The sequence below is a fragment of the Oncorhynchus mykiss genome, chromosome 26, assembly GCF_013265735.2.
Source record: "Oncorhynchus mykiss isolate Arlee chromosome 26, USDA_OmykA_1.1, whole genome shotgun sequence".
Taxonomy (NCBI): Eukaryota; Metazoa; Chordata; class Actinopteri; order Salmoniformes; family Salmonidae; genus Oncorhynchus; species Oncorhynchus mykiss.
Window position 1 is genome coordinate 907632 of NC_048590.1, and position 12884 is coordinate 920515.

The 12884-nt window shown below is 48.2% G+C and overlaps 1 protein-coding gene across 1 annotated transcript in view; it reads left to right on the plus strand.

Moving 5' to 3' along the window:
• LOC110527035 (aminopeptidase N) overlaps positions 1-12884 on the plus strand; it is a 45016-nt gene that overhangs the window by 16350 nt on the left and 15782 nt on the right. The window contains exons 3-8 of the mRNA XM_036964357.1: positions 3621-3760; positions 6060-6186; positions 6418-6572; positions 8249-8362; positions 8561-8704; positions 9354-9419. Of these exons, the coding sequence (XP_036820252.1) occupies positions 3621-3760; positions 6060-6186; positions 6418-6572; positions 8249-8362; positions 8561-8704; positions 9354-9419 (746 nt within the window). The remainder of the gene's footprint in view (positions 1-3620; positions 3761-6059; positions 6187-6417; positions 6573-8248; positions 8363-8560; positions 8705-9353; positions 9420-12884) is intronic.

Sequence of the window (12884 nt, forward strand, 5' to 3'; positions counted from 1 at the left end):
GTGTTGTCACGGTAGGGATCTGAACTCCTATTGCTGGGGAAAACCAACGTGTTGTCACGGTAGGGATCTGAACTCCTGTTGCTGGGGAAAACCAACGTGTTGTCACGGTAGGGATCTGAACTCCTGTTGCTGGGGAAACCAATGTGTTGTCACGGTAGGCATCTGAACTCCTGTTGCTGGGGAAACCAACGTGTTGTCACGGTAGGGATCTGAACTCCTGTTGCTGGGGAAAACCAACGTGTTGTCACGGTAGGGATCTAAACTCCTGTTGCTGGGGAAACCAAAGTGTTGTCACGGTAGGGATCTGAACACCTTTTGCTGGGGAAACCAACATGTTGTCACGGTAGGGATCTGAACTCCTGTTGCTGGGGAAACCAACGTGTTGTCACGGTGTTACGGGATTCTTCCTGGGAAGGAGAGGCGGACCTAAACGCAGCGTGGTTATTTTGATACATCTTTAATAAAGATGAAAATAGAACAATATACAAAACATGAAACGTGAAAACCCGAAAACAGCCCTATCTGGTGCAACAAACACAGACAGTAACAATCACCCACAAAACCCAACACAAAACAGGCTACCTAAATATGGCTCCCAATCAGAGACAATGACTAACACCTGCCTCTGATTGAGAACCATATCAGGCCCAAACACAGAAACAGACAAACAAGACATCCAACATAGAATGCCAACTCAGATCACACCCTGACCAAACAAAACATAGAACATACAAAGCAAACTATGGTCAGGGTGTGACAGTACCCCCCCCCCCCCCCCCCCCCCCCCCCCCCAAAACTTGAACCTATTGGGCGAGGGTCTGGGTGGGCATCTGTCCGCGGTGGCGGCTCTGGTGCTGGACGTGGCCCCCTTCTTCACCATAGTCTTAGTCCGCCCCATTGTCCGCTTCCGTGGCCTCCTAACCACGGCGACCCTTCTAAATGAACCCACTGGACTGAGGGGCAGCTCGGAACAGAGGGGCAGCTCGGGACAGAGGAGCAGCTCGGAACAGAGGGGCAGCTCGGGACAGAGGGGCAGCTCGGGACAGAGGGGCAGCTCGGGACAGACTGATGACTCTGGCAGATCCTGGCTGACTGGCGGCTCTGGCAAATCCTGGCTGACTGGCGGCACTGGCAGATCATGGCTGACTGGCGGCACTGGCAGATCATGGCTGACTGGCGGCACTGGCGGATCCTGGCTGACTGGCGGCACTGGCAGATCATGGCTGACTGGCGGCACTGGCGGATCCTGGCAGAATGGCGGCACTGGCGGATCATGGCTGACTGGCGGCACTGGCGGCTCCTGGCCGACTGGCGGCACTGGCGGCTCCTGGCAGACTGGCGGCACTGGCGGCTCCTGGCAGACTGGCGGAACTGGCGGCTCCTTGCAGACTGGCGGCATTGGCGGCTCCTTGCAGACTGGCGGCACTGGCAGCTCCTTGCAGACTGGTGGCACTGGCGGTTCAGGACAGACGGGAGACTCTGATGGCGCTGGGCAGACGGGTAGCTCAGGCGGAACTGGGCAGACTGGAGACTCCGGCAGCGCTGGAGAGGAGGAAGGCTCCGGCAGCGCCGGACAGGCGGAAGGTTCTGGCAGCGCTGGACAGGCGGGAGACTCCGGCAGCGCTGGAGAGGAGGAAGGCTCTGGCAGCACTGGACAGGCGGGAGCACCTGTAGGGATGAGACGGAGAGACAGCCTGGTGCGGGGGGCTGCCACCGGAGGGCTGGTGCGTGGAGGTGGTACCGGATAGACCGGACCGTGCAGGCGCACTGGAGCTCTTGAGCACCGAGCCTGCCTAACCTTACCTGGTTGAATGCTCCCGGTCGCCCTGCCAGTACAGCGAGGTGGAATAGCCCGCACTGGGCTATGCAGGCGAACCAGGGACACCATGCGCAAGGCTGGTGCCATGTAAGCCGGCCCAAGGAGACGCACTGGAGACCAGATGCGTAGAGCCGGCTTCATGGCACTTGGCTCGATGCCCACTCTAGCCCGGCCGATACGCGGAGCTGGTATGTACCGCACCGGGCTATGCACCCACACTGGGGACACCGTGCGCTCCACAGCATAACACGGTGCCTGCCCGGTCTCTCTCGCCCCCCCCCCGGTAAGCACAGGAAGTTGGCGCAGGTCTCCTACCTGGCTTCGCCACACTTCTTGTGTGCCACCCCCCAATACATTTTTGGGGCTGACTCTTGAGCTTCCATCCGCTCTGCCGTGCTAGCTCCTCATAATGCCGGCTCCTCTCTCCGGCTGCCTCTGCTCTCCTAGCAGCCTCCACCTGTTCCCATGGAAGGCGATCCTTTCCCGCCAGGATATCCTCCCATGTGTAGCAACCCTTGCCGTCCAATACATCTTCCCATGTCAATTCCTCCTTGCGCTGCTCCTGCTTCCGCTGCCTGTCACCACGCCGCTTGGTCCTGTTGTGGTGGGTGATTCTGTTACGGGATTCTTCTGTTGAAGGAGAGGCGGACCAAAACGCAACGTGGTTATTTTGATACATCTGTAATAAAGATGAAAATAGAACAATATACAAAACAAGAAATGTGAAAAAACGAAAACAGCCCTATCTGGTGCAAAGACAGGAACAATCAGGAACAGGAACAATCACCCACAAAACCCAACACGCTACCTAAATATTTATTTTTTTATTTTTTTATTTTACCTTTATTTAACCAGGCAAGTCAGTTAAGAACAAATTCTTAATTTCAATGACGGCCTGGGAACAGTGGGTTAACTGCCTGTTCAGGGGCAGAACGACAGATTTGTACCTTGTCAGCTCGGGGGTTTGAACTCACAACCTTCCGGTTACTAGTCCAACGCTCTAACCACTAGGCTACCCTGCCTATGGCTCCCAATCAGAGACAATGACTAACACCTGCCTCTGATTGAGAACCATATCAGGCCCAAACAAAGAAACAGACAAACAAGACATCCATCATAGAATGCCCACTCAGATCACACCCTGACCAAACAAAACATAGAACATACAAAGCAAACTATGGTCAGGGTGTGACACATGGTAGGGATCTGAACTCCTGTTGCTGGGGAAACCAACATGTTGTCACGGTAAGGATCTGAACTCCTGTTGCTGGGGAAAAACCAACATGTTGTCACGGTAGGGATCTGAACTCCTGTTGCTGGGGAAACCAACATGTTGTAGGTAGGGATCTGAACTCCTGTTGCTGGGGAAACCAACATGTTGTCACGATAGGGATCTGAACTCCTGTTACTGGGGAAACCAACATGTTGTCACGGTAGGGATCTGAACTCCTGTTGCTGGGGAAACCAACATGTTGTCATGGTAGGGATCTGAACTCCTGTTGCTGGGGAAACCAATGTGTTGTCACGGTAGGGATCTGAACTCCTGTTGCTGGGGAAACCAACATGTTGTCACGGTAGGGATCTGAACTCCTGTTGCTGGGGAAAAACCAACATGTTGTCACGGTAGGGATCTGAACTCCTGTTGCTGGGGAAACCAACATGTTGTAGGTAGGGATCTGAACTCCTGTTGCTGGGGAAACCAACATGTTGTCACGGTAGGGATCTGAACCCCTGTTGCTGGGGAAACCAACGTGTTGTCTCTGCTACGCTCACCAACCTGTATCTCTCTCTCCACATGTAGCCTCAGTCAATGTCACTGTCAACGGCCAGGATGTTACTCGGACCAGCTTCCAACCCACACCCCTCATGTCAACCTACCTACTCGCCTTTGTCGTCAGTGAGTTCGGTTTCATCCAGTCACCAGAAGGGGAAAAAGTTTTGGTACATATTTTTTTATTTATTAATCTGCTCTTGTTCTTATTTGTCTGCGTTAGCTGCTCTGGGATGAAGTTTGCCCTAGGTACAGATCTAGGATCAGTTTCCCCTCCCCCAAACCTTACTTCAGTTATCCCAGAACTAAAATGTTGCATCATTTGGTCAGGTGTCTATGTAGTCTGTTCACGAGAGATTACCCAAATCCTAACCTTAAAGGGATACTGCTCTTGGAAAGTAGATAAAGGGCCTCATTGCCAAACTGATCCCAGATCAGTGTCTCTAGGGGCAACTTCAGTATACTCTGGCTTCAGGATGAGGGAGACATTATTGGTTTGTTTCTCTGTGATGCCCTCTGTCGGTCTCTACAGATAAGTACAGATAGTAAAGACCAGGGGCCTCATTTATAAAACGGACCGGATCAATTCTGATCTTAGGTATGACTGACTCAGAAAACCACGTATAAGTAGTTATTCATAAAACCTTACTTTGAGGTTGAAATGGTCATATCTCTACTCAGAGTCGAGACTTGACGTTGAAATGGTCAGTGATTGTCCTGCTGGTTGTGCATGGCTATTCTTTCCCCTACAGTTTAAGATCAGACCATTTCTTTCCCCTTTCAGACCATTTCTTTCCTCTACAGTTTAAGGTCAGACCATTTATTTCCCCTACAGTTTAAGGTCAGACCATTTCTTTCCCCTACAGTTTAAGGTCAGACCATTTCTTTCCCCTACAGTTTAAGGTCAGACCATTTCTTTCCCCTACAGTTTAAGGTCAGACCATTTCTTTCCCCTACAGTTTAAGGTCAGACCATTTCTTTCCCCTACAGTTTAAGGTCAGACCATTTCTTTCCCCTACAGTTTAAGGTCAGACCATTTCTTTCCCCTACAGTTTAAGGTCAGACCATTTCTTTCCCCTACAGTTTAAGGTCAGACCATTTCTTTCCCCTACAGTTTAAGGTCAGACCATTTCTTTCCCCTACAGTTTAAGGTCAGACCATTTCTTTCCCCTACAGTTTAAGGTCAGACCATTTCTTTCCCCTACAGTTTAAGGTCAGACCATTTCTTTCCCCTACAGTTTAAGGTCAGACCATTTATTTCCTCTACAGTTTAAGGTCAGACCATTTCTTTCCCCTACAGTTTAAGGTCAGACCATTTATTTCCCCTACAGTTTAAGGTCAGACCATTTCTTTCCCCTACAGTTTAAGATCAGACCATTTCTTTCCCCTACAGTTTAAGCTCAGACCATATCTTTCCCCTACAGTTTAAGCTCAGACCATTTCTTTCCCCTACAGTTTAAGGTCAGACCATTTCTTTCCCCTACAGTTTAAGGTCAGACCATTTCTTTCCCCTACAGTTTAAGGTCAGACCATTTCTTTCCCCTACAGTTTAAGGTCAGACCATTTCTTTCCCCTACAGTTTAAGGTCAGACCATTTCTTTCCCCTACAGTTTAAGGTCAGACCATTTCTTTCCCCTACAGTTTAAGCTCAGACCATTTCTTTCCCCTACAGTTTAAGCTCAGACCATTTCTTTCCCCTACAGTTTAAGATCAGACCATTTCTTATTCCCATCAGACACAGTTCTGTCTTGCTGCCCCACCTCGTTCACCGCAGCAGCAACACTCCCAAGATACCTGTTTGGCTTTGTTTGTCAACCCACTATTTAGTCCACCGAATAATACGTGTTGCCTGCCTTCAATCTCCTCTCCTCTCCTCTTTTGGTCCGTGGCTATTCTTGTCTAAACCCTCATAGGTTCTAGCATTCTATAAGGGGAAATCGGCGAGGTGCCGTCAATTTGAAGTTAATTAGAGATTTATAGATCACAGGACCGTAAGTTACAAATGGGCTTCTTAGAACCTGCGTCATCAATTGTTTTTATGCTCAATATCTTTTATGAATCCAACATGAGCACACTGTCGGAAATAATTTTACGACTAAGTTCAAGTATAAATCTAAGAACATGTTTTATAAATGAGGCCCCAGGGTACAGGATGTTTTATAAATGAGGCCCCAGGGTACAGGATGTTTTATAAACGAGACCCCAGGGTACAGGATGTTTTATAAATGAGGCCCCAGGGTACACAGGATGTTTTATAAATGAGGCCCCAGGGTACAGGATGTTTTATAAATGAGGCCCCAGGGTACAGGATGTTTTATAAATGAGGCCCCAGGGTACACAGGATGTTTTATAAATGAGGCCCCAGGGTACAGGATGTTTTATAAATGAGGCCCCAGGGTACAGGATGTTTTATAAATGAGGGCCCAGGGTACAGGATCTCATGACAGAAAACATGTCTTTATTTTCCAGATCAGGATTTGGGCTCGTAAACAGGCCATTGCTGAGGGCCAGGGAGATTACGCCCTCGAAAAAACTGGACCAATCCTGGAGTTCTTTGAAAACTACTACAGCTCAAGTTATCCTCTGACCAAATCAGGTAATACTTAAAGAGTAATACTCTTCCTCTCGGAATCCCTGTCTGTTGTTGAAGAGAGATTCCGAATGGGTCCCAAATGGCACCATATTCCCTTTGTAGTGACCCTACCTTTGACCAGGGCCCATAGGCCTCTAGGCTAAAGTAGTGCACTATATAAGGAATAGGACACCATTTGAGACTCACACCATTGTTAAGTGCTGTAATGGATATTTCAGCTCCTTTACTCTGTAGACCAGATAGCTCTGCCTGACTTCAGTGCTGGAGCCATGGAGAACTGGGGTCTGATCACCTACAGAGAGACAGCCCTGCTCTACAACCCTGCCAGCTCGTCCAATGGAGACAAAGAGTGGATCGCTACGGTCATCTCTCATGAACTGGCTCACATGGTCTGTATTACAGTCAATACTATAATATACTGAGAGGCTGCAGCTGGCTGCCTGGTCTGTACTACAGTCAATACTATATTTTACTGAGAGGCTGCTGCTGGCTGCCTGGTCTGTATTACAGTCAATACTATAATATACTGAGAGGCTGCAGCTGGCTCCCCTGGTCTGTATTACAGTCAATACTATAATATACTGAGAGGCTGTATTACAGTCAATACTATAATATACTGAGAGTCTGTATTACAGTCAATACTGTAATATACTGAGAGGCTGTATTACAGTCAATACTATAATATACTGAGAGGCTGCAGCTGGCTGCCTGGTCTGTATTACAGTCAATACTATAATATACTGAGAGGCTGCAGCTGGCTGCCTGGTCTGTACTTCAGTCAATACTATAATATACTGAGAGGCTGCAGCTGGCTGCCTGGTCTGTACTTCAGTCAATACTATAATATACTGAGAGGCTGTATTACAGTCAATACTATAATATACTGAGAGGCTGCAGCTGGCTCCCTGGTCTGTACTACAGTCAATACTATAATATACTGAGAGGCTGCTGCTGGCTGCCTGGTCTGTACTACAGTCAATACTATAATATACTGAGAGGCTGCAGCTGGCTCCCCTGGTCTGTACTTCAGTCAATACTATAATATACTGAGAGGCTGCAGCTGGCTGCCTGGTCTGTACTTCAGTCAATACTATAATATACTGAGAGGCTGCAGCTGGCTGCCTGGTCTGTACTTCAGTCAATACTATAATATACTGAGAGGCTGTATTACAGTCAATACTATAATATACTGAGAGGCTGCAGCTGGCTCCCCTGGTCTGTATTACAGTCAATACTATAATATACTGAGAGGCTGTATTACAGTCAATACTATAATATACTGAGAGGCTGCAGCTGGCTCCCCTGGTCTGTATTACAGTCAATACTATAATATACTGAGAGGCTGTATTACAGTCAATACTATAATATACTGAGAGGCTGCTGCTGGCTGCCTGGTCTGTACTACAGTCAATACTATATTTTACTGAGAGGCTGCTGCTGGCTGCCTGGTCTGTACTACAGTCAATACTATAATATACTGAGAGGCTGCAGCTGGCTGCCTGGTCTGTACTTCAGTCAATACTATAATATACTGAGAGGCTGTATTACAGTCAATACTATAATATACTGAGAGGCTGCAGCTGGCTCCCCTGGTCTGTACTACAGTCAATACTATAATATACTGAGAGGCTGCTGCTGGCTGCCTGGTCTGTACTTCAGTCAATACTATAATATACTGAGAGGCTGCAGCTGGCTCCCCTGGTCTGTACTACAGTCAATACTATAATATACTGAGAGGCTGCAGCTGGCTCCCCTGGTCTGTACTACAGTCAATACTATAATATACTGAGAGGCTGCAGCTGGCTCCCCTGGTCTGTACTACAGTCAATACTATAATATACTGAGAGGCTACAGCTGGCTCCCCTGGTCTGTATTACAGTCAATACTATAATATACTGAGAGGCTGTATTACAGTCAATACTATAATATACTGAGAGGCTGCAGCTGGCTGCCTGGTCTGTATTACAGTCAATACTATAATATACTGTGTCCTGTCCCTCTCCTCTCTGCACCCTGTGTCCTTTCCCTCTATGCCACTGGCTGAATAAGGTTTATATGTCCACAGTGGTTTGGTAACCTGGTGACCATGAAGTGGTGGAATGACCTGTGGCTCAACGAGGGCTTTGCCTCCTACGTCTCGTATCTTGGGGCCAACTCTGCTGAACCCACATGGAACGTAGTGAGTCTTTCTTTTCATCATATCTGAGTGACTCCTAACTTGACTTGAGATAAAACATGTACATTACAACTTGAACTGTTGCACAGCTCTCCAAATATACCTTTTCTCATGGATTTAACCCACAAAGAAATCTGCTCTCCAAATTCCATCTGCCGGTACAAGTGAAAGGTTAAAAGCGAAGGCCTGATGTCTCCACAGACAGACCTGATAGTGCTGAAGGAGGTGCATGGGGCGATGTCTGTAGACGCGCTGGCCTCCTCTCACCCTCTCTCTTCTAAAGAGGAAGACGTCATGAGGCCTGCACAGATCAGTGAACTGTTTGACACCATCACCTACAGCAAGGTATGCTTCTAATCACACCTCTTACTGGCAACCTACTGGCTTCACAACACAGCACAGCATGCCACATTCACCTGGGTCAAAATCACCTGGGTCAAAATCACCTGGGTCAAAATCATCTGGGTCAAAATCACCCGGGTCAAAGTCACCGGGGTAATAATCATCTGGGTCAAAATCATCTGGGTCAAAATCACCTGGGTCAAAGTCATCTGGGTCAGAATCACCTGGGTCAGTCATCTGGGTCAAAGTCATCTGGGTCAGAATAACATGGTCAAAATCGTCTGGGTCAAAGTCATCTGGGTCAGAATCACCTGGGTCAAAATCGTCTGGGTCAAAATCACCTGGGTCAAAGTCATCTGGGTCAGAATCACCTGGGTCAGTCATCTGGGTCAAAGTCATCTGGGTCAGAATCACCTGGGTCAAAATCGTCTGGGTTAGAATCACCTGGGTCAGTCATCTGGGTTTTAGTCGACTTTAAAAAAGAATCTGCATTTCTTTGAAATAGCAAATGTCACATGTCCTCAAGGAAATTACATTATTTTCTGTCTGCATTTCTCTTAAGGATTTTGATTCGGGCGAGAGCGGCAGGCTGTACTGGGCCATGACATGTCAGACGTTTTATTTCTTATATCCTGTGTTCTCTTCCTCCTAGGGAGCTGCAGTTCTGAGGATGCTGTCTGAGTTCTTGACAGAGCCGGTCTTCGCCCGAGGACTTAGTGTGAGTAATGTTTATGTACATGTCTAATTACTATATTTTGTTCCACATCCTTTTGTTTAGATATATATACACTGCTCAAAAAAATAAAGGGAACACTAAAATAACACATCCTAGATCTGAATGAATGAAATATTCTTATTAAATACTTTTTTTTTACATAGTTGAATGTACTGACAACAAAATCACGTAGAAATTGTCAATGGAAATCAAATTTATCAACCCATGGAGGTCTGGATTTGGAGTCACACTCAAAATGAAAGTGGAAAACCACACTACAGGCTGATCCAACTTTGATGTAATGTCTTTAAAACAAGTCAAAATGAGGCTCAGTAGTGTGTGTGGCCTCCACGTGCCTGTATGACCTCCCTACAACGCCTGGGCATGCTCCTGATGAGGTGGCGGATGGTCTCCTGAGGGATCTCCTCCCAGACCTGGACTAAAGCATCCACCAACTCCTGGACAGTCTGTGGTGCAACGTGGCGTTGTTGGATGGAGCGAGAAATGATGTCCCAGATGTGCTCAATTGGATTCAGGTCTGGGGAACGGGCGGGCCAGTCCATAGCATCAATGCCTTCCTCTTGCAGGAACTGCTTACACACTCCAGCCACATGAGGTCTAGCATTGTCTTGCATTAGGAGGAACCCAGGGCCAACCGCACCAGCATATGGTCTCACAAGGGGTCTGAGGATCTCATCTCGGTACCTAATGGCAGTCAAGCTACCTCTGGCGAGCACATGGAGAAATGCCACCCCACACCATGACTGACCCACCGCCAAACCGGTCATGCTGGAAGATGTTGCAGGCAGCAGAACGTTCTCCACGGCGTCTCCAAACTCTGTCACGTCTGTCAAGTGCTCAGTGTGAACCTGCTTTCATCCGTGAAGAGCACAGGGCGCCAGAGGCGAATTTTGCCAATCTTGGTGTTCTCTGGCAAATGTCAAACGTCCTGCACGGTGTTGGGCTGTAAGCACAACCCCCACCTGTGGACGTCGGGCCCTCATACCACCCTCATGGAGTCTGTTTCTGACCGTTTGAGCAGACACATGCACATTTGTGCCCTGCTGGAGGTCATTTTGCAGGGCTCTTGCAGTGCTCCTCTTGCTCCTCCTTGCTCAAAGGTGGAGGTAGCGGTCCTGCTGCTGGGTTGTTGCCCTCCTACGGCCTCCTCCTACGGCCTCCTCCACGTCTCCTGATGTACTGGCCTGTCTCCTGGTAGCGCCTCCATGCTCTGGACACTACGCTGACAGACACAGCAAACCTTCTTGCAACAGCTCGCATTGATGTCCCATCCTGGATGAGCTGCACTACCTGAGCCACTTGTGTGGGTTGTAGACTCCGTCTCATGCTACCACTAGAGTGAAAGCACCGCCAGCATTCAAAAGCGACCAAAACATCAGCCAGGAAGCATAGGAACTGAGTAGTGGTCTGTGGTTACCACCTGCAGAACCACTCCTTTATTGGGGGTGTCTTGCTAATTGCCTATAATTTTCACCTGTTGTCTATTCCATTTGCACAACAGCATGTGAAATTTATTGTCAATCAGTGTTGCTTCCTAAGTGGACAGTTTGATTTCACAGAAGTGTGATTGACTTGGAGTTACATTGTGTTGTTTAAGAAGTGTTCCCTTTATTTTTTTGAGCAGTGTATATATATATATATATATATATATATATATATATATATGAGTGACACATATAAAAGTGAGAACTTACAGTTACGAATATAACTACTGCTCCCTGAAGGAGGGAACGAGGTATAACATGCTATGGGGAGTCAATGACCAATCACATTCACCTGAAGAAAACTAAAAACACACCCAATGGGCCAATGAATGTAGAGCCCGCCCTCAGAAGCCACACCTTCCTGGCTATGACACCGGAGCTCGCAATCATTTCAAATCAAATCCAAATAAAATTGTATTGGTCCATACACATATTTAGTAGATGTTATTGGCCCATACACATATTTAGCAGATGTTATTGGTCCATACACATATTTAGCAGATTATTGAACTCACGTCGGTAGCCATGAAGAGCTTTGAAAGGCTGGGTCGTGGCTCACATCAACACCATCATCCCGGAAACCCTAGACCCTCTCCAATTCGCATACCGCTCAAACAGATCCACAGATGACGCAATCTCTATTGCACTCCACACTGCCTTTTCCCACCTGGGCAAAAGGAACACCTATGTGAGAATGCTGTTCATTGACTACAGCTCAGCATTCAACACCATAGTGCCCACAAAGCTCATCAATAAGCTAAGGACCCTAGGACTAAATACCTCCCTCTGCAACTGGATCCTGGACTTCCTGACGGGCCGCCCCCAGGTGGTAAGGGTGGGTAACAACACTTCTGCCACGCTGATCCTCAACACCTAAGCCCATCAGGGGTGTGTGCTTTGTCCCCTCCTGTACTCCCTGTTCACTTACGACTGTCTGGCCAAGCACGACTCCAACACCATCATTGCGTTTGCTGACGACCCACAGTGGTAAGGCCTGATCACTGACAACGTTGAGACAGCCTATAGGGAGGAGGTCAGAGACCTGGCAGTGTGGTGCCAGGACAACAACCACTCCCTCAACGATGAGACAGCCTATAGGGAGGAGGTCAGAGACCTGGCAGTGTGGTGCCAGGACAGCAACCTATCCCTCAATGTGAGCAAGACAAAGGAGACGATCGTGGACGACAGGAAATGGACATCGATGGGGCTGTAGTGGAGCGGGTCGAGCATTTCAAGTTCGCCTGTGACACCGTAGGCCCTTGACTCATGCCGGCCGTGGCCGGGAGACCCATGAGGCAACGTACAATTGGCCCTGCGTCGTCCGAGTTAGGGGAGGGTTTGACTGGCCAGGATGTCTTTGTCCCATTGCGTTGTAGTGACTCCCGTGGTTGGCCAGGCACGCTGACACGGTCCCCAGGTGTATGGTGTTTCCTCCAATAGAAAAAGTTTTTTTGTGGAAGGGTATAATTTGTATGTATAAAATGTATAATTGTAATATTTAAAATGACTAAATCAGGAAATGTTGTTTATTTACATGTATTTACATATGCATCGGGCCGCTTCTGGGGGGATGCTGGTGAGATGCTGGCAACGTCGGCTGAATTCAGGGAGACGGAAACGGCCCGATGCACTTGGCCTGATTCTGGGCAGTCATTCATTTTGATTCTGGGCCGAGTCGGACACCCGATTCCGGGCCGATTCAATCAGTTCCCCCGGAAGAGGGCAGCTTCTGGGCAGATTCCTCGTTGCTCGCTGGGTACTCTCTCTCCACTAACAGACAGCTACGTCGGAGCCGAATCCAGTAGTCTTTGTAAATTGTGTGACACGGTCTCCTTCAGGCGAGCTGAAGAGCGAAGACTTGAGGAAATGAACGTTATAGCCAGGAAGGTGGGCTTCCTAGGGCAGGTTTTGCATTCATTGTCCCATTGGGCATGTCTTTGTTTTCTTCAGGTGAATGTGATTG